This window comes from Dothidotthia symphoricarpi (genome assembly GCF_010015815.1).
Source record: "Dothidotthia symphoricarpi CBS 119687 unplaced genomic scaffold P153scaffold_8, whole genome shotgun sequence".
Classification (NCBI taxonomy): Eukaryota; Fungi; Ascomycota; class Dothideomycetes; order Pleosporales; family Dothidotthiaceae; genus Dothidotthia; species Dothidotthia symphoricarpi.
In genome coordinates this window covers 856,716-881,392 of record NW_022985015.1, presented here as the reverse complement: position 1 = coordinate 881,392, position 24,677 = coordinate 856,716, and the positions used below count along the sequence as shown (strand labels likewise).

Below are 24,677 nucleotides of genomic sequence, written 5' to 3'. Positions count from 1 at the left end.
CAGCGCGCTCAACAGTTGCACAATGGCGTAGCTTTTGCTCCCCCAAGGCTGCTATGCTAATGCATAAGCATGGCTTTTGCTGAATCGAGTATAGGGTCTACGGTGTATCTCTGGCAGAATTCCTCCCTCCCCTCCCGGAACCCCGGTAAAGTCTTGTGCTTGTCCTGCGTCACGAAAAAACCCGTCGCGGAAACGTCGGCGTGGGCGTCGCTTCGATGCATCGAGAACATTATGCATGTCATCTGCAGACATGCCGGGGCCCACGGGGAGGTAGCGATGCACTACCGTAAGCGAGGCTGTTGTGGAAAGTTTGTTGGAGGAGGTGCGCTTGACGGGAGGGTACTCCGTAAGGCAAGACGAGGCGAGACGAGACAAGACGACACGACATGACATGACATGGTACAACGAACAGTCCATGCAGCCCGGCAACCACCGTCGCACACAGCACCACAGCGTCTTCGAACCGCCATCTGACAGCATAACCATAGCCTTCCTAACCAAAGTACCACATCTCCATCTCCGTCCCCAACCCAAGATCCGCGATCCATCCATCCATCCCACCTCCCAACCCACCCCAGCGCCACAGCCAGTGCGCGCCCATACCCTAAACCACACTACACTACACTACACTACACTACATCCCATCCAAGCGCCCCTTCCCGCCTTGGTACTCCCGCCCGGTTCCCAGATCCTCCACACCATGTCCCGCGGCAATCGGCGTATTACGAAATACGCTCTGGTGCCATGACTTGCTCTCTCTCGGATTGACTACTACTCGCTTGTCGGTGGTGGTTCGTGGAGAGGGCGTCGGTCATTGGCTTGGCTTGGCTTGTCTACTTTGCTCGCATGGGTGGGCTTTTCTCGGAGTGTTGGGCGTGTACCGCGTGTCGGGTGGTGTGGGATGTGCTGTGTTGAGGCTTGGGGTTTAGAAGGCATCTAGAATGTTCTTTTCGGTTGTGGCGGTGATAGGTGGTACGTGGGTGTTGTATTGAGGCGTAATCAAATGTCTGATATTTGAGATCTATAGGTATGATAGAGTGAACGTCTCAATAACCCCGACATGTCGCCGTGTTGATGTAAGTCGCACAAACCAACTGAATCTCAGCTAGTGAACATGGTGAAGAAGCTCGAGAGCAGAAGGGGACTAAGCAATAGACTACACGCCTGTGCGTCTTCATCCAACATCAGCATCGCAACCTCACACCCCAGGTTGGGTCTCGTTTGAGAGAGGCTCAACACTATGTCATAGAATGACCATTCATAGCGCATTGCACATCTTCTATCATCCGACATGAATCCAAGAGAAGGAGAGTTCAGACCAGAGGCCGCCGAACCCCAGCCGTCGAAATAAAGAGAGACAAAAGCTTGTGAAAGTGAAGTGAGGCTGATACTTCACCGACATGCAACGGAACTGGAACCTTCCACCAGTGCTCACGGTGAAAGGAAGACTACCAATTGAGGGGAGCATAAAGCTGTGGATCGACCGCCTAAAACTCGTCTACACACGACTATTACAATGTCAGCTGCAAGCACTCAACTATCATCTCCCTTCCGCAATCTCAACATGGCAGTTCAACTGAACGATGGGCAGGACGCCACGGAGGATGGTATCGAGGTCTCTCATAATGAGTCTACATATCAGGACGCATCAAACAGCCCATACATTCTCCTCCTAGTCGACGCTCACAGTCATTTGGTACGTCCCATCCCATCCCACGTCCACGCGTGGAACACACAAGCGCCACCAGCCAGCCATCCAACCATCCCCCAGTTCAGAGAAGAGATACTGCAAAAGAGTGCATCGTCAGTCGGCCGCAGGGAGATACGCGAGCGTCTCCACACCACCATCAAGCAGCACCTCGCGCGAACTGATCCCAAACTTGATAAGATGTACCGCATCGTAGTCCGCGTCTACGCCGACATCGCTGCCTTGGACGGTAGTGTAGCGGGCTCTTTGTGTTCTTTCGCCGCTAACTTCTCGTCCGTGGATGTGTTTTTCGATTTTGTAAATGTGCTGGACCAGGGTGTTGTGCATGGGAAGATCTCAGGTGAGGTGTAGACTTTCTTTCTTTACTTTGTGTTGTTTGTCCTGAACTGATTGAATTTTCATTGACACATGGACCTGCAGAGACGTTTTCGGCGGTCCTCAGAGATCGAGATTGCAAACATATCTTCCTCGCGGCCTGGCGACGACCGACGTATCTATCCATGCTCCTCCAAACACCCGATCGCAAGGTTACTCTCGTGGAGGGATATGGCATGGGCGCGGGATTCGAGTTCCTACCCGCGTCTTGCCCAATCGTCGCATTTCCAGACATCTTCCAAGGCGCTTCTTACCTGGAACTGGCCATGCCCACCTCCCTATCCATCTGCAGTGACGATGTCTGGACGCCCACTATTGCACACCTGATGCACCGCAAGGTAACTTCCAGCTCCCTTCCCAACCCCCAATCTCAGCACAACCAAAACAACAGTCTGACACGCTGCGCCCAGAAAGTCTGCGCCCCAACCCACTGCAGCTGCCATGAATTCCCCCACCTCCGCATCCCGACCGTCGACGCAACTACGCAGGCCCACACCCTCCGACTCCCAGGCTATCTCCCCACCAAACCCCCCCAACCCAACCACATCCCCCTAAACAAACACAACGAGCGCCTAGACATAGCCATCCGCCACCCCAAAGACGCGCACTACCTCGAGTACGCGAACCGCTTCCCGCGCTCCGCACCGCAACCTTGCTACTGGCACCACCTCCTGGCCAACTGCCACGATGGCACGGCGTGCGCGCACGATCACGGGGCGATGAGTCACAAGGCGCTGTTCTTCTTGCGCTATAAAGCGCGGTTGATACCGTGTGCGGATGGGACGCAGTGTCGGCGTTTTGAGTGCTGTTTCGGCCATGTGTGCCAGAATTCGAAGTGTCTTGGTAGGGAGGTGAGGGCGTGTTCGATGCGGGTTTTTCATCGCGTGGATCCTGTGCTTGCGCGGTGGGTGGAGGGAGAGGTGGTGGATGGGCGGAGATGACTTGATGAACACTGCACTTGTTACGTTTGGTCTGTGGTTGTCTGGTGGTTTTGGGGTGTTATGGACAAATGAACACTAGCTTTCTCGCATAGGAACTGGGACATCAGCTGGTGGGACAGTAACGGTTGAGATGTGTGGGAGGGCTGTAGCTTTTGAGTTTCTTTGCCATCAATCAATCACCAGCCTCATCGGGCTTGATCCTGGGGGTAGGCGAGCACTTTTCTAAGTGCAGTTCAGCCTCGAGGTGGTGAACTTGGAAATTCCTAACAAAATTCATCAACAAAGCTGATCTCACTGCTCTGACAATGACAAAGTCGACAGAGCAATACAACATGTTTGTGGATGTGAAGAAATTGACGGACGTATCGATTTCAATGATAAACGAACATGACAGAGCTTTTTACAATGTTACTGCAGAAACGAGAGTTCATACACATTAACCCCTTCCTCTCTAAACAACATCGTATTTCTCCCAAGAGGCACACATCATATCGACCACGTCGATCCACTCCCCTCTCGTAGTATCATGTCCAAGCCGTCTCACTCCTCCTGAACAATTGCTGCTCACTACGGACATTTTGCTCCCTTGGTGTGTATGTTGTGGGCGATCAGATAGCAGGGGTCATGAAAAGGAGGGAAGGATATGATTGAAGGAGTAAGTATAGAGGGCAATGAAGAAGGAAACGAACGTGTGGTAGTTTTACGTATTTGAGATGTGGCTATTTGTCTGTTTGACGTCTTTTTACTTCCATGGTTCAGATGTCAAAGGCACAGAGATACAAGCAATTTGGACATAATTTGTTAGTATGAAATAGAGAGTAAGTAAAACATCGAAACCAAAATCGATATCGATATGGTAAAAACCCATCACAAAATACGCGTATGCCTGAAAATCTAAAGTTCACCCTCACATGCCAACCCCGCGGAGAAATCCCACCCTCAACTCTCCACACGCATCATCCCCCAAAATAGTTCCCTCCCCAGCCTTCTCACGCCATCCAGCCGTCACACGCACCCCATCATGCTTATCCACAAAACTTCAGCATCAGAAACCGACGTCTGTCGGGAGAAGCCGGCGAAGGCGAAGCGAGGTGGACTGACAACTTCGTCATGGGGACACATTGAAACGACGACTGCGAAGTCATCACCGCTTCTCCACAAGCCGATGGGATCTAATTTTCCATGTTCCTCGTGAATGGGCGTGTACGTTTATCTGGACGAGCTAGAAGCTGTTCTTTCAATATCGCTATGTAACAATATCTACGACCGCAATGGCAATGGCAATAACAACGCCAACGGAACGGGTACCTGGCAGCCCCTCCCCCCCAAACTCTGCATCCACCCACTCGACGCAAGGAGGACATCCCGGCATCGCGCCAAGTGAGCGGAAGTGGCGGAGAAAGCGCCCTCACGTAAATAGGTAGGTGCGGACGTACGCACGCACGAGTTACGTAAATTGCGCGCCTTATTTCTACAGCGTTCTGTGTGCGTGCGTGCGATGGAATGAAAAGGTCAGTTTTTGCACATGCGCGATCAGTCATCAGTCATCAGTCATCGGGGGGTGGATGGTAGGTCAAGTTGGGTTTTTTTGAAAAGTGATGCCGCGGAGATGTAGTGTTGTGCGGGTTTTCTAGGATGAGAAGGGGTGTATATATCATGTTTGTGGGGAGAAACCGCTTCATCTCCAGGATATCTATTGTGAATATACTTAACTAGTCAGACACTTCATCAAAGATAGGAGAACTGTTTATACTCGACTACCATCGACAACATAGTAATAGAGCTGCCACTGCGAAAAGCTACACTACTTGCCCTATCCAACATCCGCCTTCCGACCCATCCAAAATGTCGCCCTTGACATTTTCTCAAGTTCAAACGATAAAAGCCACCGTCCCTGTCCTTGCCCAGTATGGCGAAACAATCACCACGAAATTCTACGCCGATATGCTCTCCGCGAATCCAGAGCTGAAGAACATCTTCAACAACACACACCAAGCCACCGGCCACCAACCACGCGCACTTGCCGGCGCCCTCTACGCATACGCAGCTAACATCGACGACCTAGGACGACTGGCCCCAGCAGTGGAGCTCATCTGCCACAAGCACGCGAGCTTGTACATCCGACCGGAGCATTACGACATTGTGGGACGCTATCTTCTAGAGACGTTGGCCGCCGTGCTAGGGGACGCAGCAACACCAGAGATACTGAGCGCGTGGGGAGCGGCGTACGTACAGCTAGCCGACATTATGATCGGGAAAGAGGAGGGCATGTATAAAGAGGCGCAGGGGTGGACCGACTGGAAGGACTTCAAGATTGCGCGCAAGGAAAAGGAAGCCGAGGAGATTACGTCGTTTTACCTCGAGCCCGTCGAAGCGGGCTTCACGCTACCCATGTTCAAGCCGGGGCAGTACGTGTCGGTGAATGTTTTCGTCGATGAGCTGGACGGCGGGGTGTGGCAGGCGAGGCAGTACAGTCTGAGCGATGCGCCGGGGAAGCCCTATCTCAGAATCAGCGTGAAGAAGGACCTGGGTCTTGAACTTGGCGAGGCGAAGGATATGACACACCCTGGGTATCTGTCGAACATCTTGCACGAGAGGAAAGAGGTGGGCGATACGGTGCGGGTGTCGCATCCGTGGGGGGATTTCTACTTCGAGGCAGAAAAGGAGGATGGAGATGCGCCGGTGGTCTTGATCTCTGCGGGTGTGGGCCTGACATGTTTAAACAGCATTCTCAGCAAGCTTGCAGAGGAGGGGACGACAAGGCCGTTGACCTGGATCCACGGCGCTCGGAATGCCAACACACGCGCTTTCAAAAAGAATATCGACCGGTTGGCAGAGAACAACAAGAATGTGCACACTGTGTATTTTTCATCCAGTCCGCACGAGGATGAGGTCGAAGGCCGGGACTACGATATCAAGAGTCGGATTGATCTGGACAAGATCAGTAGAGAAAAGCTGTTCGTGGATAATGACAAGACGCTGTACTTTGTCTGTGGACCGACAAAGTTCATGCTTGATATCGAGGCCAAATTGAAAAGTTATGGTGTTCCGAGGGAGAGGGTGAAGATGGAGCTTTTTGGCACAGGAGGTGTTCCAAGAATCTAAGCATGCGTTTTCAACTGCGAGAAAAACATATCTGGGCGATGCGACTAGTAGCGAGTTTGGATTGATTTTGTGTTCATAATCTGCCATTTTTTTGGAGTCGCATGTAACCACTCTACTCGTTTGTCGTCATGGAGTCTCTTTGCACTGACAATAGAGTGTTTTAAGCATCAGCAAGGTATCCAATTATTAGAATTTGGTGTATAGTGATAATGACCATGCAAGGGGACCACATGGTACGTGCTGGACATAATTCCTGGTTTGTGGTATGCAGTGCAAGATTCGACGATAAATATCGTCGCAGACATGATGCGGCGCTCAAAGCTTTAATACCAAATACACGCAAAGGGTCGTGCTCCAAGATAGAAGCCACATGATGGTGTTTGCAACGCTTCCATGGAAGAAGGGTGTACCAACGTCTTGGAACGAGAAGCACTGTTCATCGAAGCATCAAGCTCAGCGGAAGGCCGTGTGGTTGTCGTCAAAATCAGGGACCGAGTGAGCATGATCAACCGTCAAGTTTTCGTAGTTCTCAACCGTTAGAGAATCAGGGTTCACACATCCCAAGGATGTCCTCGTCCTCTGTGAGGGAGCTGATAGGCCATTCGCGTGTCTGCATTGATCCCCGAACGAGGGTTGAGCATTCGGAGCCACCGGCTTAAAGCAGGTCCTTTCGGCGCCATTCGGTGTGAAAGCTCCAGTGCAAGTCCCCTCGTAATCTGTAGGGCCGAACGAATGCCGTTGTATGGTTTGTGTTCAATGCGTCTGTCAGCGGCGGGAGTTGCACGCGCTCCCGTGCCTTGCTTCAAGTTCACCATCCGCGGATCGTGAACAATGACATATGCCGACACATATTCAAGGACCATAGCTCCCTGTTTGGCGGCAAGAAGCTCTGCCGCCCACCAGGTGACGAAGCCAGTCTCGGACCATCGGTGATTTCATCTCCACATATGCTTTTCAATGCGAGAGATAAAGGGGCAATGTTCTGGAAAAAGACAGGGGAGAAAGGAGACGCTTCGCGACGCGACCAATCCAAGCTCTTTCTAGAAATTGCATGGAAGGACGCTTGGACGCCTTGGGAGCCTTGCGGGAGGGGTGGTGGTCAAGGAGCCATCCTTGTGGACGTTGGTGTTTGGGCCAGTGGCAGGCGGCAGTGACACAAAGCTTAAGGAGTTTTGATGCGCGCTATGCACACTGTGACAAGAATAGCTCGTTTCACTTACCTCTATGCAGCAGGCTGTCGAGACTAACCGTGATGTTGATAGATGTGACAACTGGTGTACGTCAGATGACGGCTAAATACAAGTCATTAACGAAAACGATGGGCGGCAAGAGTCGCATTTGTTTCTTCGCCTTGTTGCTGCTTGTCCCCTGAACTGAGCCTGTAGGTTTGACTCTGCAAAAAGAACATCAAGGGCCCATATCTCGTAATTACTCGCTTACGCAGATGATGGTGTGCGGTGATCGCCAAAACGCTGTGGGCCCGGCTATCCGCTCCTGCATTGCGCAGCTGTGCATTTGTGGAACGTGATGCACAGACACCCAGGGTCTTCAGTATGAAGAACGAGTTGAGAAGTCCATATCTGGGTCCGTTCTCTTCATGAGTAAAGAGAAGCGCGTCGTCGGTGACCACCAGTTCGCGCTGCGGTGTGTCGAGGGAGATTGCAGGCGACGAGGTAGCAGCACTATGAGCAATATCTGGGATGGTCGATCGAGCTGCTCGGACCAGATAGTGGTTTGATTGCTCTGGTCGAATCGGGAGCATCCATACTTGGCAAGTGCAGGTGCCTTCCTTCTACCAGCCTTCCACAAGCCAAACATGGCCCGAGCAATGTCCCAGCATCCCAGCATCCCAAGATATGCCATGCGTTTTGAACATGCTGCGTTCACTAAGCAGTATGCCTGAGAAACGACGAGAATATCATTGTGGCCTGCTTCATGTCCAGTGCGTATCTTGAGACTCGACTGAGCGTCGTGCTCTGCCAAGTCGGTGTAGGAGTAGGTACCGCAGTCCCGCACAAGGTTGTGGAGATCTAATCTGCGCACAAGAGCGCCACTGACGCCTCCAACAAGGTCGTAGGACTGCCCGGGCGCCTTGACGTGTACTAGCGGAGGAGTAGGCAAGAAGCGTAATGGTGAGGCTGTGGCCTGCGAAGGCGAGATGACCACTAGGATGGTACTGCTGTCCACTGTGATGCTTGTGAGGCCCGTTCTGCGTATATGAACATCCCCTGCTCCTTGATACGTGAGAGATGCTTGCCTATCCGCTTCACACGCACCACGTTTGTCTGTCCGAAAAGCAGTGACTCCAGATTAGACTATTGAGCAGCCCACGTACGATCAATCTCTTGAACGCATCGAATCATCCAGTTGGCTGGGATCCACGGGAACAAATCAAGGTAAGTTTCACGTCTTGAGTGCTGATATGCCGGAACAGAGGCACAGTGGTGGGCATGACTGACGATGAGATGCAGCCACGACAATAATCATTAATTTGCTTCTGCTCATCTACACCCGCCACAACGAGATAACACCCCAACGTGCAGCCATACGGAGTGCCCCAGATCTCAGCTTCTGACAGGGCGAACCGGATTTCATCGTTTGGATCCCATCAAAGAGCGGAACGGCCAGATCCGGGCCATTCGGGACCAGAAAACAGAGTAGGCGGCAAAAGCACATTGGAGATCGCCCCCGTCAGCAGCAGACGGTGTGCTGCAGTCTCGCGCAAGAGCAGCGTGGGTGAGATTCGCGGTTTCAGAGTGCCACCGCAAGGCTGCTGCAGCCGGCGTAGTGCACACGAGAGCGGAGATCGAAGCGTCGGCGTGTAAATCGTTGTGCTAGGGAGGCATTTCGGATATATCACTACCCCGCATTGGGTTAGCGCGCTTTCCAATTACGCGCAACGAAAGGAAAGAAGTACCTTGCGACCCTCAACACCACGCAGTCCATCATCGCCATCCCCTGCCCTGCCCTCTCGCCCGCCGTAGTCATTCCCAGGTACGTGTGGCCGTTGTGTGCTGTCCATTGCCGCCCCGTGCAGCCCGCGCAGAGTCGCTGCAGGCCCTTCACCGCCCGCTCCCCTTTTCCGCCCGTGGTCGTCGGCCAGGGACAGCGTGCCTGCCTGCTAGGGCGACGACGCCGAGCGCGACTTTTCTCCCCTGCCTCGCACCTGCCTCGCACCTGCCTCTGCCCAACTCTCGACTGACCTCGCCGTGTAGCGCACCCTCTGCATTGACCTGCTCGCGATCCGCCCCAACCCTTCGACCCGACGTCCAGGACAGGCCCGCCGCCCGCCGCACTCACGCCCGCTGACCGCCAGTCATCACAGCGACAGCGACGCCCGCGCCCGCGAGGCCCCCGTCACACGCCGCCTGCTCCTCCCTCTCTGGTGCGCTCATCCCGTCTCACCGACTCCGGGCTACGCGAAGCACGACGCTTCGTCACCATGGAGCTCGACACGATACTGAACACGCGATTAACAGCCTTCGCAGGAACAGGACCACACTTCGCCATGCAGCACGCCATGCAGCACGACCTCCAGCCGCAGCACTTTGGCGCGCCGCCCTACATGACCAATGGCCGCATCAAGTCGGAGACGGGCTCGGAGCGCGGCGTCTCGCCCCATCCGTCCGACTCGTCGCGCTACTCGTCGCAGCAGCCGCAGCAGCAGCTCCCCGCGTACCCGCAGATGGCGCCCCAGCACATGAGCGCCCTGCGCTACCCCTCGCCGTCGCAGATGCAGGCCCCGATGCCCATGCTCAACAACAACAACTACATCCCCAACCCGCCCGACCACGCCTACGCCCAGCAGCAGCAGCAGATGGCCGACCAGCAGAACCAGCAGCACGGGGGCCGCCCCGCGTCCGACACGGGTCCGCCCAAGGCCTTCGCGTGTTCGACCTGCAGCAAGGGTTTCGCGCGACGCAGTGACCTCGCACGTCATGGTAAGGAGCTTGGGCCGCAACACCAAAAGCCATCGCGCTGACACCTGCAGAACGTATCCACAGCGGCATCCGACCGCACGTGTGCGACTACCCCAACTGCGGCAAGCAGTTTATCCAGCGATCTGCCCTGACGGTGCATCAACGTGTCCACACTGGCGAGAAGCCCCACATGTGCGAGCGCTGTGGCAAGGTACGCGTTCCACGATATATCTCTCCAGCACGCCACTAACGCGCGCCCCAGCCCTTCAGTGACTCCAGCTCTCTGGCGCGACATCGCCGCATCCATTCCGGAAAGCGGCCGTACAAGTGCCCATATGCCGACTGCCAGAAGACGTTTACGCGTCGTACCACATTGACACGCCACCAAAACCACCACACTGGCACCGTCGAGGAAGCTGCCGCTGCCACTGCTGCTGCTCTCGCCTCGCGTGCCGCTGCACCAAGCAGGACAGGTCGCTCCGACGGCGGTGAATATTCCGAGACGGCCTCTCCCCTGAACACTCCGTCGCCAAATGACCGGACAATGTCGCTGTCGCCTGCTAACGGCATGCCTGCCGGTGTCGTACCTGCAATGCACCGCCAGGGCTCTGATTACGCGTACATGGGCATGACAGTCCCTCCCCACATGCGCCAAGAGATGCCGCAACCCAGCCCACGTGCCTCGCCGGCTTTGGCCTCGCAGGCATACAACCCCAACGTGGGCAGCTCGCGCCCGACAATTACTTCGCACCCAAGCGCATATGGCCCGCCCCCGATTCTAGAACCACCTGCGTCTGCGAACCACAACCAGACTGGCGGCACGAGCAGTGCTAACGGCAGCCCTCACATGTCGGCCATGGGCTGGCAGTCTCCCTCGCAACAGGCTCTTCCATCCCCTGGAGGCGCTGACAATGGTTACGTCTACCCGGAGCCTCAATTTGGCAACTCCCAAAATAGCATGTACTATCAGAACCACAACATCCGTCGCCCCAACAGCACAGAGCCGGATCACTACAATCCCAACCAGCAGCGAATGGGCAACGAGATGTGGGCACCCGCGGTACAATAGATAAGCCGCTTACACCATGTATAATTACCAAAATCGAGTCTCGAGTCCATTACTCCGGTGTTCTTCGGCAGGATCCATACATCTATACCCAACCTGTTTTTTACAAAAAATTTCCATCATGCTGGCTGGTGTGTCATGGCGAATGCTTTGTGGTCTTCCCCGGCGATTCTTGGTTTCTGCGGAGTCTTGACGGCTTTGTTCCCAAGACGGAGTCGTCTGTTCTGAGTTTTTCTTTTGTCCCCTCAGATCAATCGTTTCCTTTGTTTCAGTCGTTTCCCATTTGGGTTCCATCTAGCGGTCGGTAACTTGAGTTCGCTCTCGCGAAGGTTCAACTGGAGGGCGGAGTTTGGCGTGGACGTGTATTTCCGGGCACACAGGCACTCTCACTAGATCGGTACTTAATGAGGATTTATATCCGCCTATTAGATTATACAGCATCTACGCAAGTAGAACACAGAATGTTAACACACACGTAATACCAACAGAAGTGGCTTGTCGTGGCGACTGTGAGGAAGCGTGCATGTTTGTGCCATGGATCGATTACGTATCGTGCACTGTCAGGGTCTGCTAGTGACAGGTTCAAAGACGCACATGTGAGGTGGATAAGACCGTGGCTTGCCCGTAGGCAATCAGACCATGCTCAAGAGATACGACGCGAGGGAATGCGGTGCCTGAGTGATGTAATTTGCTAGACCCTGCGTGGTGTGCACGGAGGTGGTTCGGAAGGTGCAGCGCCGAGAATCTCCAAGTGCCCCAGCCTCGCAGCAGTGACGTGCTACTCCTTGTCGGCCGCTCTTCAACTCTCACTCTCCCACACATCCGGAGCTAGCCACATCACCGCTGTCCATCTACGCGTCTCTGTGCTCCTCGAAAAGCCAGCAATCCTATCTATAATCTTCGCCTGGGCCGTTTGCGCTCCATCACCACCGCCGTTTGCTTCATTCGAGTCGACGACACAACTCGTCTCAACAGGGAGCTCTTGCATGCTAGCACCCTCGACCTGCCATTTAAGCGCAACCTTCACTGCAAGTTCGCGTCGACTGCCGCGCGCACCTCTGGCTCGTTCGCCCACCGCTACTTCCGACTCTTTACGCGGTCAGCCCAACAACTAGCTTCCTTCACCTACACGCAATCGACCACATCAGAGCGCCGCAATCATGTCCAAGGTTGTCAGAAGCGTGAAGAACGTGACCAAGGGTGAGCCTATCTTGATGGAATGTCAGGCACCAAGAGCTCCTTTCTAACCGTCTCTATAGGCTACTCGGCCGTCGAAGTCAAGGTCCGAAATGGTAAGGAATCCAACATCTACAGCACGGCGCACGCAACTGACAACCGCAGCAACCAGCAATGACCCCTGGGGTCCGGTGGGATCCGACATGGCGGAGATTGCTCAGATCACCTTCAACAAGTAGGGCGCCTCGTATCAGGGCGGGAGTTGCGCTAACAGCCGCGTAGCTCGACCGACTTCTACCAGGTTATGGACATGCTTGACAAGCGACTCAACGATAAGGGCAAGAACTGGCGCCACGTACTCAAGTCGCTTAAAGTTCTCGACTACTGCTTGCACGAGGGCTCAGAGCTGGTTGTGACGTGGGCGCGCAAGAACATCTACATTATCAAGACATTGCGAGAGTTTCAGTACATCGACGAGGATGGCCACGATGTCGGCCAGAACGGTAAGCTGCGGGATTTATGGTAGAAGCTGAGCCCGCTAACGCTTTGCATAGTGCGAATGGCCGCTAAGGAATTGACCACTTTGATCATGGACGAGGATCGCCTGCGCGCCGAGCGAGCCGACAGAAAATCGTGGAAGTCGCGTGTGACGGGCATCGAGGAGTATCCTGGCAACAACCGAGCAATCATTGGAGAAGGATCGCAGCAAAGGCGTCCGCGAGATCGGGAGCAGGGTCGCCCACGCAGAACCGACGAGGAGGAGTTCGAGATGCGATTGGCGCTTGAGGCGAGCAAGAACGAGGCAGAGGCGGAAAAGCAGCGCCGGGCAAAAAGCAGCACGGTTACTGACGACGACGAAGACCTCGCAAAGGCCATCAAGCTGAGCAAGGAAGAGGAGGAACTGCGCCGGAAAGAGCTGGAGCAGACCAATGCGGACCTTCTTTTTGGCGATGCTCCCGCTCAACCAACCTCGTACCAGCCCACGGGCAACAACCAGGGCTACCAACAGCAAGGCCAAGTCGATTGGTTCGGAAATCTTGTGGACCAAAATCAACAACAGCCGCAGAGCACTGGCTTTCTCAACAACGCGTATTCTCAGCCAACTGGTATGCAAGCACAGCAGACGGGCTTTCAGAATGGATACGGCGGTTACAACGGCCTTCAAGCGCAGCAGCAGCAGCCACAGCCTACCGGATTCGACCAGTTCGGCAATCAGCAGGCGCAGTACATGCAGCCCCAGCAGACGTCTTTTAACATGAACAACCCGTATGGTCAGTTCGGCGGTGGCTTTGGCGACATGGGGCAGCAGCAGCAGCAACAACAACAGCAACTACAACAGCAACAGCAGCAACCGCTGCAAGAACAGAGTACGCTTCAGCCGGGCAGCCATAACCCATGGGCATCCAAGTCGCAAGATCCTCTAATGCCTCAGCCCACTGGCTCCAACAACCCCTTCGCCTCAGGCTTCAATCGGCCACAGACTGCGCAGGCGCAAAGAGTGCCTACTCTCAACACCCTGCATGAGCAACAGAGCCAGGCACCATACAACAACACTCCGTTCAGCGCTTCAACATCGTTCTTGGCACCACAGCAGCAGGCACAGCCAGTGCAACAAGCACAGCCAATGCAGCAAGCACAGCCGACACAACCGCAGAAGGAAATGGACCCGCATGCTGCAAGACTCAATGCCCTTCTCGCATCAGGAGAGGGCCAGGATACATTTGGTAACGTTGGAAACCTTCGTATACCATCTCAGCACACGGCACCCGGAACGTTTGTCAACTCTGCTGGTGCGGGCCTGAACCGCGTCAACGCCAACGCAACCGGAAACAATCCCTTCCTCAACTCCCAGTTTACCGGTATGCCACAGCAAAACCGCCTTATGCCCGCTCAAACTGGCCCAGCAGGCAACTTTGGGGCCAATCCATATGGTGGGGTGAGCGCAAACCCCTTTGGCGCTCCTCCACAGGGGACTCGACAGGCAGGTGGCAACAACCTGATAGACTTATGAGTGTCACGTAGCTGGAGAGAAAGGATGTGATGTTCGCGTTCCCCTGATCTGACATTTCGCATGCGTTCCTTTAGTTAATCACGTTTGCGGATTCACAGAGTGGGATGCTCAAAAGCTTCATGGGTGGGAGACGATGAATGGGTGGCAAGATTTGGAGAACCCGGCGAGGCTTCTTTTTTGATTTGGTGATTTGGTGGATAGCGTATGATTCCCTTCATAGGCAGAGAGCAATTTTATATTCTTGGTCAGCTCGATGATACGCATGAGTTTGGGTGTGTGATGTGATTCCTCTGCAGATCGAAGCACGCGTAAATGACAAGTGCCATCATGTCAACCGCTAACACATCTTCACGTCTCCCATGCCGTTCACCACAAACGGCAGCCCCGCAAACCCCTCACCCCCCACTCTTCACCCCGCTTCGCATTGTCGCCACTGGTGCACGCGGCTGTTGCACTTGTTGGGTCTTGAACAGGCACGTTCTTGGCGTTGGTGGTTGCCTCCGAGACGCGTTGCCAATCGCCGCACTTGTTACACTTCGGCCTGGACACGACGGCTACTGGAAAAACGCCGCGCACGTTGACTTTCAGGGGCTTGGATAATGGATCAAAGTACACCGCGAGTAGTGCTGGGCAAGAGAGGGCGCGGACGAGGCATGGCCGAGCAATCCGAGGGTCAGGAACGATCACACTTCACAAGGAGACTGCGATCGAGGAGAAACGAGAGCGTTGCGAGTAGCCACGGCTCGTCTTTGTCAGCAAGCCGTCGGACTGGCCTTCTCACGCCCGAACAGAGTACTCTGACCGAGTCGCAAGCCACCGAGCCGGATCATGGGGACGCGCAGATGCCACAACCCAACGATGGAGGGCCCTCGATCGCGAAGCCCTTTCCCTTCATGGAGCTCCCCGCCGAACTACGCATCCTTGTCTACTACATGGCCCTGCACCGCGACGAGCCCATCCTCCTCCACGCCCAGCGCGCGACGCCCGAGAAGAGCGAGGAAGACGACGTACCCGACATCGTAAACGAGGCAAGATCTCAGGCAACAATGAGGAGCGGGCGCACCCGCGAACTGCCCCATTACATGCCTCTGCTGCCGAGACCTGCGTTTGCGCCGCCAGCGCCCGAAGACGCCATCGTCCCCGCCATCCTCCGCTTGAACCAGCAGACATACAAAGAGGCGCGCCAAGTCCTGTACGGCGACAACGTCTTCACCCTCAGGCTGTCGAGTGGCGTCCACACGCTGTCTACACTACACCAGCGCTCGCGCAGCCTGATCAAGCACGTCATCCTCACCATCCCCTCACACCACGACATCCTCGACGGCTTCGCAGACCTGGTGCGCCTGGGTCTACGCTACCTCTGGGGCCTCAAGACCTTCAAGATCATCCTACAAGCCAGCTTGCCAGACGACGGACGCATCCCTTCAGGCGCCACGAGCGTATACGCGAACGCGTTCCACATCCTGCGCTGGCTTCCCAAGGGCTGTAGAGTCATACTTGAGGGGAACGTGTCGGAGGTTGTGCGCCAGGTTGTTACTGAGGAGGGACGGCTGCAGAGCGTGCTCGACGATGTGGGTATTTCCGACAGGTTCTGCGGGTACGGCTTGCTGACACGCCTCCAGACGGGGTATCAGAAGAGACAGCATCAAATGCCTGAGCGTCACTAGTAGTGGGTTTGTAGGAATGCCGCGTATTTTTGAACCCATTTCTGGATACTGTTGTTGTTGATTACGTTGCACCTGTCCTAGACCTAGTGCATCATCGAAACCCTGAAATGCGGAACGTTGGATACATCGACGCAATTTCCAAGAGCACCACTCGACGCCCTCTCAATATGGACAGTCATACGGGAAATCCGTCTATGTCCATCTATCTAAAACAATCCACCCTCGAGGCCGCTCGCTGGTCAAATGCTAGCCACCCATCGTCTGGGGCTCCCTTGGCACCTCGAGAAAAAGAGCGCCGTCACACCACTCGTTGTAGCAAGAGGGCTGGGTATCCGCAGCAGAGTCGCCCGAATAGTGAGTCTGGGAATACCTCTCTGCTGCAGATGGCGATTGATAGTGCGATCTCTCGACATGCTTGTGCTAGATATCTGCCGCGCGTTGGACGGCAAAAGCAAGACGTGCTGTTTTCTCCCGGCAAAGGAGATGAGATCGACTTGGCCACTAAATGTATGAAGGACCAGCGGTGGTATCTTGCTCGAGCTTGTATTTCGAAGTGTTGCCCACATCTCGACGGCTGCCCGTTGAACGACTAGTTTCCCGCGATACGCTACCAGATTGGACGTCTCGTTGCGTAATCTGCGTTAGTCGTGTCGTTTGCATTCCCCAATTGCCTGGGTGTTGTGGATGTGGGTCGAGTCTGACCTACGGCGCGTGGGGGTGATGTTCCGTCATAGAACAGATTTGTGGTGACGACTGGTAGGATTTGGATGGCACGCAATATATCGTCAAGGGAATCAGCGTAGATGCAATGTGTTGAAATAAGACTACTAATACAGAACACGGAATATAACAATATATATATTGCGCACATGACGTCCCTCCCACCTCATCTCCCTCCTACTCTCACCACTCCCCACTCACAACGCCGTACTACACCCCGTCTGAGTAGTCGTCGCCGTCACCGTCGTCCCAGCCACAAACGTGCTCGTCGTAACCGTCACTTCGCCCCCCACAGTCGTCGTGACCACACCGCCGACCGTCGTCGTCCCAGGCGCACTAGCAGTAACCGTCGTGCTCTGCGTAGTCGTCGACGTAACCGTCGTCCTTGGAATAGGCGGGTACGTATAATCCGGGCCCGCACCTCCAATGGCACGTTCCCGAAGCAGCGCGCCCGACCGTCTAACCCGTGCTACCGCGACGCTGCAAGTGCCGAATATAGGCTGGCATCCGGCGGTGCAGTAGCTTGCCGTGCGGCCGCAGTATCCGTAGGCTGAGCAGCAGTCGCCGTAGCTGCTGCCGGCGCAGGTCTGGCCTGAGGTCTCGCCGCACCGTCCGTCTAGCGTGACTGGAAGCGTGGATGTGGGCACTGGAGCGGTGCCGGTCGGCGACGGGACGGGACACGTGCCGAAGGCGATCTGGCATCCGGGGCCGCAGTGGGCGGCGGCGTCACCGCACCAGCCGTATGCTGGTGGAAGTCAGCATGGGGAAGAAGCAAGGGGATATAGAGGTGTCACGCACGTGAGCAGCAGTCGCCGTAGATACTTCCTGTGCATACGAACCCCTGCGTTCCACCGCACGTTCCGTCTGTCGAGACATTGGACGTTGGTGTAGGGGCGGGTGGGGTGCTGGAGACGGGAGAGGGGATTGTGCAGTCGCCGAATCCTGGCTGGCAGCCTTCGGTTGTCAGGCAGTGGGCGTCGCTTGATCCGCACCATCCGTACGCTGTATCATGTTAGCCAATCGATCAGTTGGTATGTTGAATGGGTCAAGTCGACGTACCTGAACAACACCTTCCGAATGTGGAGCCAGAGCATGTCTGTCCGCTACGATCGCCACACTGCCCGTTCGGCGACACAGGCAAAGTACCCGTGGGGGTACTAGCCGCCGACGAGGTAGAGCTCGAGGCCGTAGGAGGGCATTCGAAATCAGTGACAGTGGTAGTAGCCGTAGTTGTACCGGTAGAAGTTTCAGTAACCGTCTGGTCGTCGCCAGGCACGGTTGCAGTCGAGGTGAATTCAGTGACACTACAGCTGTCAATCAAAAAGATGCACCACTTCTGTTGTTGGCAAAATATGACTTACGTGGCAGTAGGATCCGCACCAGATGCAGTTTCTGTCTGAATAATGGTTGCAGTCACGCGATCGGTCATGAAGGTGGGTGAGGCGATGATGAAGAGTCTCGACGAGATGGAAGGAGCACCACCAACGTTCGCCGGTTGGCTGAACCTCAAGGTATAAGTTCCAGGGGCCAGGCTATTACCGGTAACACTGGGGCACTCGAAACCGGAGTAAGTGGTTGAGCCGCCTGAACCGGGAGTTATGGATGGTGGTGCCAAGATGGAACATGTGGTAGTTCGTCCTGTAGCGACGATGAGTGGAGTGATGGCATACGTCGATGTACGTTGTTGAGTGACATAGCGAGTGGGAAAAGAGCAAGCCGCTCCGTTGTCTATGAGATGTAAGCAAAAGCTTTGAAACGGTATGAGGGCTGTGCTACTGGACGTGAAGCTTCCTGCAAGGCCCAGGTAGGCGGTGTTGGTTGCATCAAACGCAAAGGTTGGAGAAGCAGCGACTCCAGGCAAAGAAGTGACCAGTTCTGGGGAATTGAAACGACAGCCAGCCATTTTGAGATAGGGAATCGGCCTAAAGTCGAGAGCGAAGATGAAAACAGCGTAGCCAAGTTGCGTATCAGCTAGAGAATACACAGAAGAATGCTACTTGGATGATGCAAAATAAATGTATGAAATAAAAGACTCTTTATACTTTGAACTTCCCTACTCCTATGTGGAAGATAATCTATCTTCGTGGGGTGAGCATCCTCAATCCAACTGCTCAATATTGTGGCGTCTGCACCAGCTCTCTCAGTCACCGTCCTTCAAGGACTGAAGCAGTATCTCAGTTTCTTTGATCAGGACATGTCAATTACAAGCCACGGGTGGAGTGCATGCCATTGGAACTGAGGCTATCCTTGTGACACCCGAGAAGGGCCAAGGCTGCAGAGCAGATCACAAGGGAGGGATACTGTCGCCCAACTGGGAAATCCTCGGGCCAGATGGAGAAGGTCGTCGGGCGGACCTGGGAGCAATTCCGTTGTACCTGGGATCTCTGCTGCGCGTAAGGAGAAAGCATTGACTCTAATATAGAAGTCATGCAGGAACAAGGTCTAAGCGAGAGTTACAGGTATCATTTTTTCAAATGTAGGTACTTGCAACGAACGAAGGGGTGATGGTAAGTTCTCAATTTGATTTATGACTTGTCTTGAGCATGGTCTAAAGAGCATTTTGAGGCCATCGGAGGTCATCGCGTGCATGCGCAACGAAGATAATTGACGACAGTACGTTCCAGGTACACGCAGGAGTGATCGACCGCATAATGCAGGTCGAGTCTCGAGGCGATGCGCAGTCATTTCATGCAAGTTCTGACCGGGAACCTGCAGCTAACATTGCGTTGAGGACGGTGAACAAAAGACCCAGAGGCTTGGGTCGGAGACATGTTCTGTATTTTAGCGCAACGCGTGAGCGTGCCATATTTTCCCCCACACATGATCATCCGTTGTAACATTCATCTATCTTCTTGACCATGATTCGACTCGCACTCTCCGATTCTTGTTCGTCTTTCGCAATACCCACATATATGTATAACTCCTTGTTTAGAGTTTACTGAATCCACCCTCAACCGCACACTGGCCAATCACAACCTAGTCATAGATTTGCTCATTCTTACGAAACCCCACCTTCGCGCCTTTTTATACACCCAAATTCATCTATTAAAGGTCAAAAGTACGACCAAAAGTGTGGTTGTCAATAGTGCCAGTGCGGAAAACCCAGTCGTAGGCCCAGTATATCCTGAACTCTCGATGATCCCTCACAGGGATCGGTCAGTGCCTGAGATGAGATGCTACTTTGTTTTCAGAACTGAACGTCATAGAATGCGACACATAAAAACTCGCCAGTCAACGAGTTACAGAAGACTCATCTTGTTTGCCACCTAGATTGCTTTTTGTCATGAAATCTGCAGGCCATATCTTTCAAGCCTAGCACAGACCCGTTTTTCGTCTTGTTTCTATATCTTCTTTCTGTGTGCAGCTCTAAAAAATTTGGGTGTGGTCGTCCGGGAATTCCCGTCCATGTCAGAGAAATAGCAATAGTCGAAAATGCGGGAGCTGGGAAGACCACGACTGTTCGGTAAGTCCGGCTTCGTCCCACACAAAACATCGTCCGCTTCAGCCCCATCTAGTCAGAACTACACAGGAGAACTTGGTCGGGTGGGAGCGTTAGGCATACGTCTTGGTGTCAATTGAATGTATGACACAAACCGTTTGGAAAATGAGTCTGTATTCTCTTGTCGTCGCGATACAGTCAGAGGTGCTTTTGAAGTGGAGTCAAGTCGCCTCAAGCAAGGCGCAGTACTTGCACGCGAGAAACCTGGCCTTGTTCGTTTGGCCTCAGGCCAGGATCAGAGAGCATCCAAGAACCTCCGTTGGACTGGCATAATACCATACAACTGGCCAAGGATATGTCATACTCTTCCAAATAGCTTCCAAATACCCAATCAAGCTTACTTGGTTTCAGCTGGCAAGGGGAGATGGGGAAAGAGCATGGTACATTGCTTATGCATCATTTAGTTCGATCAGCCATTGATTGCGTCTGACAGCAGTAACCAGGTCTGGTATAGCTCGAACGATGTACACCTCTCATCCTTCGAATAAGACCACCTCTCAGCTTCCTCACACAACGTCCCGTCTCGTGCGATGCACAATGGCGTAATACCGCCATAACAACGGCAGCTCCGTAGTCAAGCGGAGTAATGGCTTCGTAAAGCGCAAACCTCCACACGGATTTCCAGATCTAAGAATCTAGTCGATGGTGCTCACAGGCTGAGAATGAGCACGAGAAGTGATGAGTTTGACATTGAACATCGTTCGGAATGTTGCAATGAAGATTACTATAAGTGGAAAATCTCGGCATGAACGTATATCATCATGCTGAGATATCTGCTCACCATGAAGCCGATGATAGGGTTTCTTCCGTAACCCCATTTTCTACCTTCGCTTATCTCTTCGTAAACCTTGTAGCTATTCTGGTCGGGACTTAATCAGCGGTGCGAGCAAAGCTGCAACCTATTTCAGGCTAGTCACCACCCGCGAAAGTCATGGCTGGGCGCCTATTTACCGTGCTCTAGACCTTCTTCCTACGGTTTCTCCAAAACGAAGCCGTCGTCGAGGGATCCTTTGCTTCATTCTCACATCACTGAACAATCTATCCACTGACACCATGACAATCTCGATAACATCTCAGTTACAACCACCTTCGAAACCAGGCCGGAAGTCTACACGGCTGGGAGAATACCGGGGGCTTGATAAGAAGCCCAAGAAAGTCAACAGCGAGATCCGGAAACAGCAAAACAGGATAGCCTCAAGGAACTACCGTACGCTACTTCTACCGACGAACGTGAAACGATGAACATCCACTGAGTGTCTTCATACAGGTGAAAAGCGCAAACGCAAACTAGAGCATCTCCAGCAGCAGATCGAAGATGGGGATTCAAGTGACCGACAGGCATCACAAACATCCCCACGTTCGTGCGAAAGCCACACACGATCTTCTTCGGAAGAATATGAGGTTGCAGAATCTAGCTCTTTACCCTTCGTGTTACCTTTCAACACAGATGTTGGACAGCTAGCCTCGAACGGCGTCAATGAGTTGGAAACAATACCAACGGCAATCATCTCGCCCTTTGATAGCCATATTCTGGCAACTACACAGTCGTGTTCTGCTCTTGAGATATCATGGAATCCTCCTATCTACGATTCACCTCTACCAATGAGAACCCCATGGTGGGCGCCTGACACGGTCTCGCCTCCACAAATACTCTCTTCGTCAAATGAACTTCAGTACGCACCATCACCAGAAGCGTCATCCTATGGTCAAACGTCCGCGCCCTCACAGGTACCACAACAGCTCTTTTTACATCCAGACCCAACTTCCTACACGCCCAATTATCCCTACCGGTTCTTGGATAGGTTGCCACATCAGGTACCCAACATCCCAGTGGTAAGTTTTCCTGCCTCTTTATCTTACTCTCGGTCTTTGTGTACTGGTATATGTTAAAGTAAAAGTTCATCAACTAATCCAGTATACAGTACTTCTTCCATCAGCAGCCCTTCACACTTGAGCATTCGGTATACATATGAGCTTTTGGTACTATCTACGTCTTGCTTTTGTACCTCAGTTGTGTGGGGTGAAAGACAGCCCATTCACCCAGCGATCTTGACGTTCCACGATATCTCACCCTCAGGATAGTGTAAGCCTAGTTAAGATGCAAATCCTGAAGATGGAGACTGGAATTCACAGAAGGGTCTAAACATACTCTAAACTCTCTTGGAGTGTCACGCCTGTTACAAACTTGAGACCGGATTAGCCAGGCTTACGTCGGGAAAAGCTACGTGCTATTCAGACATCACTCAAAGAAACTTATCCTGGGAGTTCGGTTACCAAGAAGGAAGTGACTGTCAGTTATTGTTTCAATGGAACAATCCCATCTTCCCACCACCCGTCCCTTCGGAAGCCAGAAACCATCCTATCGCAGCTCGTACGCTGTTTGACGCGTACGCATTCTAGGAAGGGTTGCTCACCAGTTCTCTGCTGACCAGCGCATAGCGTTGGTAAGACAGAAGGTTGTGTGTTGGAGATGATGGCTAGGAGACTTTGGGGATTGTCTATGTATCATGCCACGTCAGCGTCTTCGGGTGAGATGTTTATGTGAACAAAATAAAGCAACGCTGAAGTAATGACGCAGTACCGTTGTCGGACAGCGATTTCGAGGCAGGGTTTTAGACTTTTGTGGTCCGTCCTGAAATGTATATATTCTACTCTGCGACCTAGACGCTCCTTATCGTTTGTACAAGACCATAAGAGCTAGAATATCCTGCCGGGACTGACTGATACATAGCATGTCGACGCTAAACATGAACATCTCACGTCAGCCTTATACTTGCGAATTGCACTAGTTTGACTTAACATGCCGTGTATAGATAGAAACATCTATTGGTCCTTACAACACTCCCTTAGAGCCAACAAATCACAATTGGGAACCTGAGGCCTTTTCATGCAAGCCAAGCCCTAGAGTCCTCTGAATGTACTCTTTCAGCGCAGCCCTCATAGTCCGCGATATGGCAACATTTGGCTCAATCACAATAGCCCCATGATAAACTCCAGGCCACACATGCAACTCGGCCGAGCCGCCACACTGCCAGATCCGCGATGCATACGCAACCGCCGCGTCTCGAAAAACCTCGCACTGCCCGACGTCAATATATGCAGGCGGTAGGTTGGAAAGATCTGTGGCTCTGCCTGGACATCGAATCCCATCGATATCTTGCTCCCTTCGATCACTACCAAGGACGAAATCCCACGCTTGCCGGTTCGTCTTCCCCGGCCACACTGTTCCGGTTTCGAACTGCTTTACTGACGGCCACTCATCGCCGTCATCTAGCATGGGGATATTGAGTATCTGAGCGAGAATAGGAGGGTGCTGTCGCTTGCGAGCCAGGAAGCAAGTCGCTGCTGCCAATGCCGCGCCTCCGGAAGTTCCAAACAGTGCGATGCGGGACGAATCGATGCCGAGCTCGGCGGCGTGCTCGTACAAGTATGTCGTAGCGGAATAGCAATCATACGCTCCAGCCGGAGCGGGATCTTCGGGAGCAAGCCGGAATTCGACAGTGGCAATGACGATGTCGTCGTTGTCTAGGAGAGAAGCTAGAAGGAGGTCGATTCCGGCGAAGCGGTCGCCTACGATTTGACCTCCGCCGTGCATGAATAATAAAGCTGCGCGGCTGGAGTTTTGCGAGTCTTTTTTTCGGAAAAGAGTAAGATCAATAGTATTTTTGCCGCTAAGCTCCTCCAGTGCGGGAATATTGAGATCAGTGTACGCGAGCTGCGGGTACTTTACACAAAGACTCTCTCCGGTGATAACGACTGAGGGTGGCGTTTGTCGCAGTGTCTCTATGTTTAGAGCATCTGACCATCCAGGGACACCAGCACTGAATCGGTACGCTGAATCGAACGGAGGACGCGAGTTGGAAGTCTGGGACATGGTGTCTATACTAAAATAGTGAATCCGACTCTGAGAAGAGTTGATAGAGTGTTCCAGGGGATGGTGAGCGTTGTATGGCAGAAAGCAAATCAAACCCAGTAAGACATGAGAGTTATTGAGGTACCATCTCGCAGTCAGTCGTTCCATAACTACTATCCCCGCCTTTGGCTCTAGGTTAGCGTGTCTGGGGGAAGCGGTCCGATACGTAAGGTGGGTGCCGTGCTGTACCAATCGACTTTCGTGGAAGCTTGTCCGTAGGAACGTCGGATGCAGCGACGTCATAAAAGTCTGTTAGACAACAGCTCGCTGAGCGGAATGGATCATGTTCATACATTGAACAGCGTTGAGTACCAGATTGATGCTGCGTGAGCTCTCTCAGGATCATTGACGGCAGTACAAATTTACTAGAGGCTCTGTGTTCGAGATTCCACCGATTAGCTACTACGTAGGTCACGTTATGGCATAGTGTTATAGAAAGCACTATATCACAAATCACCTACTAGTAATGCAGTACCCATAAGGAGCGAACAGTTACCGACTAAACAAGACCCTTTTTTAAGTAGAGCAAAGATATCGGTCATCTACCATGATCTGTTAGATCTATAGAAGAAACGC

General features: G+C 53.3%; 9 protein-coding genes across 9 annotated transcripts; 6 read left to right on the top strand and 3 right to left on the bottom strand.

The window, feature by feature from the left end:
- Positions 1 to 1,455: 1,455 nt before the first annotated feature.
- On the top strand, positions 1,456 to 3,480 carry P153DRAFT_218469 (uncharacterized protein). Its single transcript, XM_033662607.1, has 5 exons — positions 1,456 to 1,518; positions 1,592 to 1,696; positions 1,889 to 2,048; positions 2,129 to 2,421; positions 2,494 to 3,480. Exons 3-5 carry the CDS (start codon positions 1,889 to 1,891, stop codon positions 3,022 to 3,024), a joined length of 984 nt encoding a protein of 327 aa, XP_033524853.1. The 5' UTR covers positions 1,456 to 1,518; positions 1,592 to 1,696; the 3' UTR covers positions 3,025 to 3,480.
- A 1,389-nt stretch (positions 3,481 to 4,869) lies between these two features.
- P153DRAFT_289163 (globin-like protein) lies at positions 4,870 to 6,129 on the top strand (the record flags this gene model as incomplete). The annotated part of the gene is made up of 1 exon (XM_033663638.1): positions 4,870 to 6,129. The coding sequence occupies one exon, from the start codon at positions 4,870 to 4,872 to the stop codon at positions 6,127 to 6,129; it is 1,260 nt and encodes a 419-aa protein (XP_033524852.1).
- Positions 6,130 to 9,571: 3,442 nt separating this feature from the next.
- Positions 9,572 to 11,118, top strand: P153DRAFT_375210 (uncharacterized protein; the record flags this gene model as incomplete). Its single annotated transcript, XM_033669569.1, has 3 exons — positions 9,572 to 10,070; positions 10,121 to 10,260; positions 10,312 to 11,118. The coding sequence occupies 3 exons, from the start codon at positions 9,572 to 9,574 to the stop codon at positions 11,116 to 11,118; spliced, it is 1,446 nt and encodes a 481-aa protein (XP_033524851.1).
- A 794-nt stretch (positions 11,119 to 11,912) lies between these two features.
- P153DRAFT_366046 (ENTH-domain-containing protein) lies at positions 11,913 to 14,556 on the top strand. Its single transcript, XM_033667960.1, has 5 exons — positions 11,913 to 12,315; positions 12,375 to 12,407; positions 12,457 to 12,526; positions 12,574 to 12,794; positions 12,846 to 14,556. Exons 1-5 carry the CDS (start codon positions 12,276 to 12,278, stop codon positions 14,300 to 14,302), a joined length of 1,821 nt encoding a protein of 606 aa, XP_033524850.1. The 5' UTR covers positions 11,913 to 12,275; the 3' UTR covers positions 14,303 to 14,556.
- A 399-nt stretch (positions 14,557 to 14,955) lies between these two features.
- Positions 14,956 to 15,969, top strand: P153DRAFT_289284 (uncharacterized protein; the record flags this gene model as incomplete). Its single annotated transcript, XM_033663645.1, has 2 exons — positions 14,956 to 15,873; positions 15,925 to 15,969. 2 exons carry the CDS (start codon positions 14,956 to 14,958, stop codon positions 15,967 to 15,969), a joined length of 963 nt encoding a protein of 320 aa, XP_033524849.1.
- A 741-nt stretch (positions 15,970 to 16,710) lies between these two features.
- Positions 16,711 to 18,741, bottom strand: P153DRAFT_218201 (carbohydrate-binding module family 18 protein). The gene is made up of 5 exons (XM_033662604.1): positions 18,466 to 18,741; positions 18,051 to 18,417; positions 17,749 to 17,993; positions 17,488 to 17,691; positions 16,711 to 17,434 (listed from the first exon to the last, which is right to left on the bottom strand). Exons 1-5 carry the CDS (start codon positions 18,590 to 18,592, stop codon positions 16,887 to 16,889), a joined length of 1,491 nt encoding a protein of 496 aa, XP_033524848.1. The 5' UTR covers positions 18,593 to 18,741; the 3' UTR covers positions 16,711 to 16,886.
- A 1,116-nt stretch (positions 18,742 to 19,857) lies between these two features.
- On the bottom strand, positions 19,858 to 20,217 carry P153DRAFT_366044 (uncharacterized protein). Its single transcript, XM_033667959.1, has one exon. It carries the CDS (start codon positions 20,198 to 20,200, stop codon positions 19,940 to 19,942), a length of 261 nt encoding a protein of 86 aa, XP_033524847.1. The 5' UTR covers positions 20,201 to 20,217; the 3' UTR covers positions 19,858 to 19,939.
- A 700-nt stretch (positions 20,218 to 20,917) lies between these two features.
- Positions 20,918 to 22,322, top strand: P153DRAFT_218151 (uncharacterized protein). Its single transcript, XM_033662603.1, has 3 exons — positions 20,918 to 21,395; positions 21,456 to 22,021; positions 22,111 to 22,322. Exons 1-3 carry the CDS (start codon positions 21,242 to 21,244, stop codon positions 22,159 to 22,161), a joined length of 771 nt encoding a protein of 256 aa, XP_033524846.1. The 5' UTR covers positions 20,918 to 21,241; the 3' UTR covers positions 22,162 to 22,322.
- Positions 22,323 to 22,876: 554 nt separating this feature from the next.
- Positions 22,877 to 24,168, bottom strand: P153DRAFT_366041 (alpha/beta-hydrolase). Its single transcript, XM_033667958.1, has one exon. It carries the CDS (start codon positions 24,060 to 24,062, stop codon positions 23,049 to 23,051), a length of 1,014 nt encoding a protein of 337 aa, XP_033524845.1. The 5' UTR covers positions 24,063 to 24,168; the 3' UTR covers positions 22,877 to 23,048.
- Between the last annotated feature and the right edge of the window lie 509 nt (positions 24,169 to 24,677).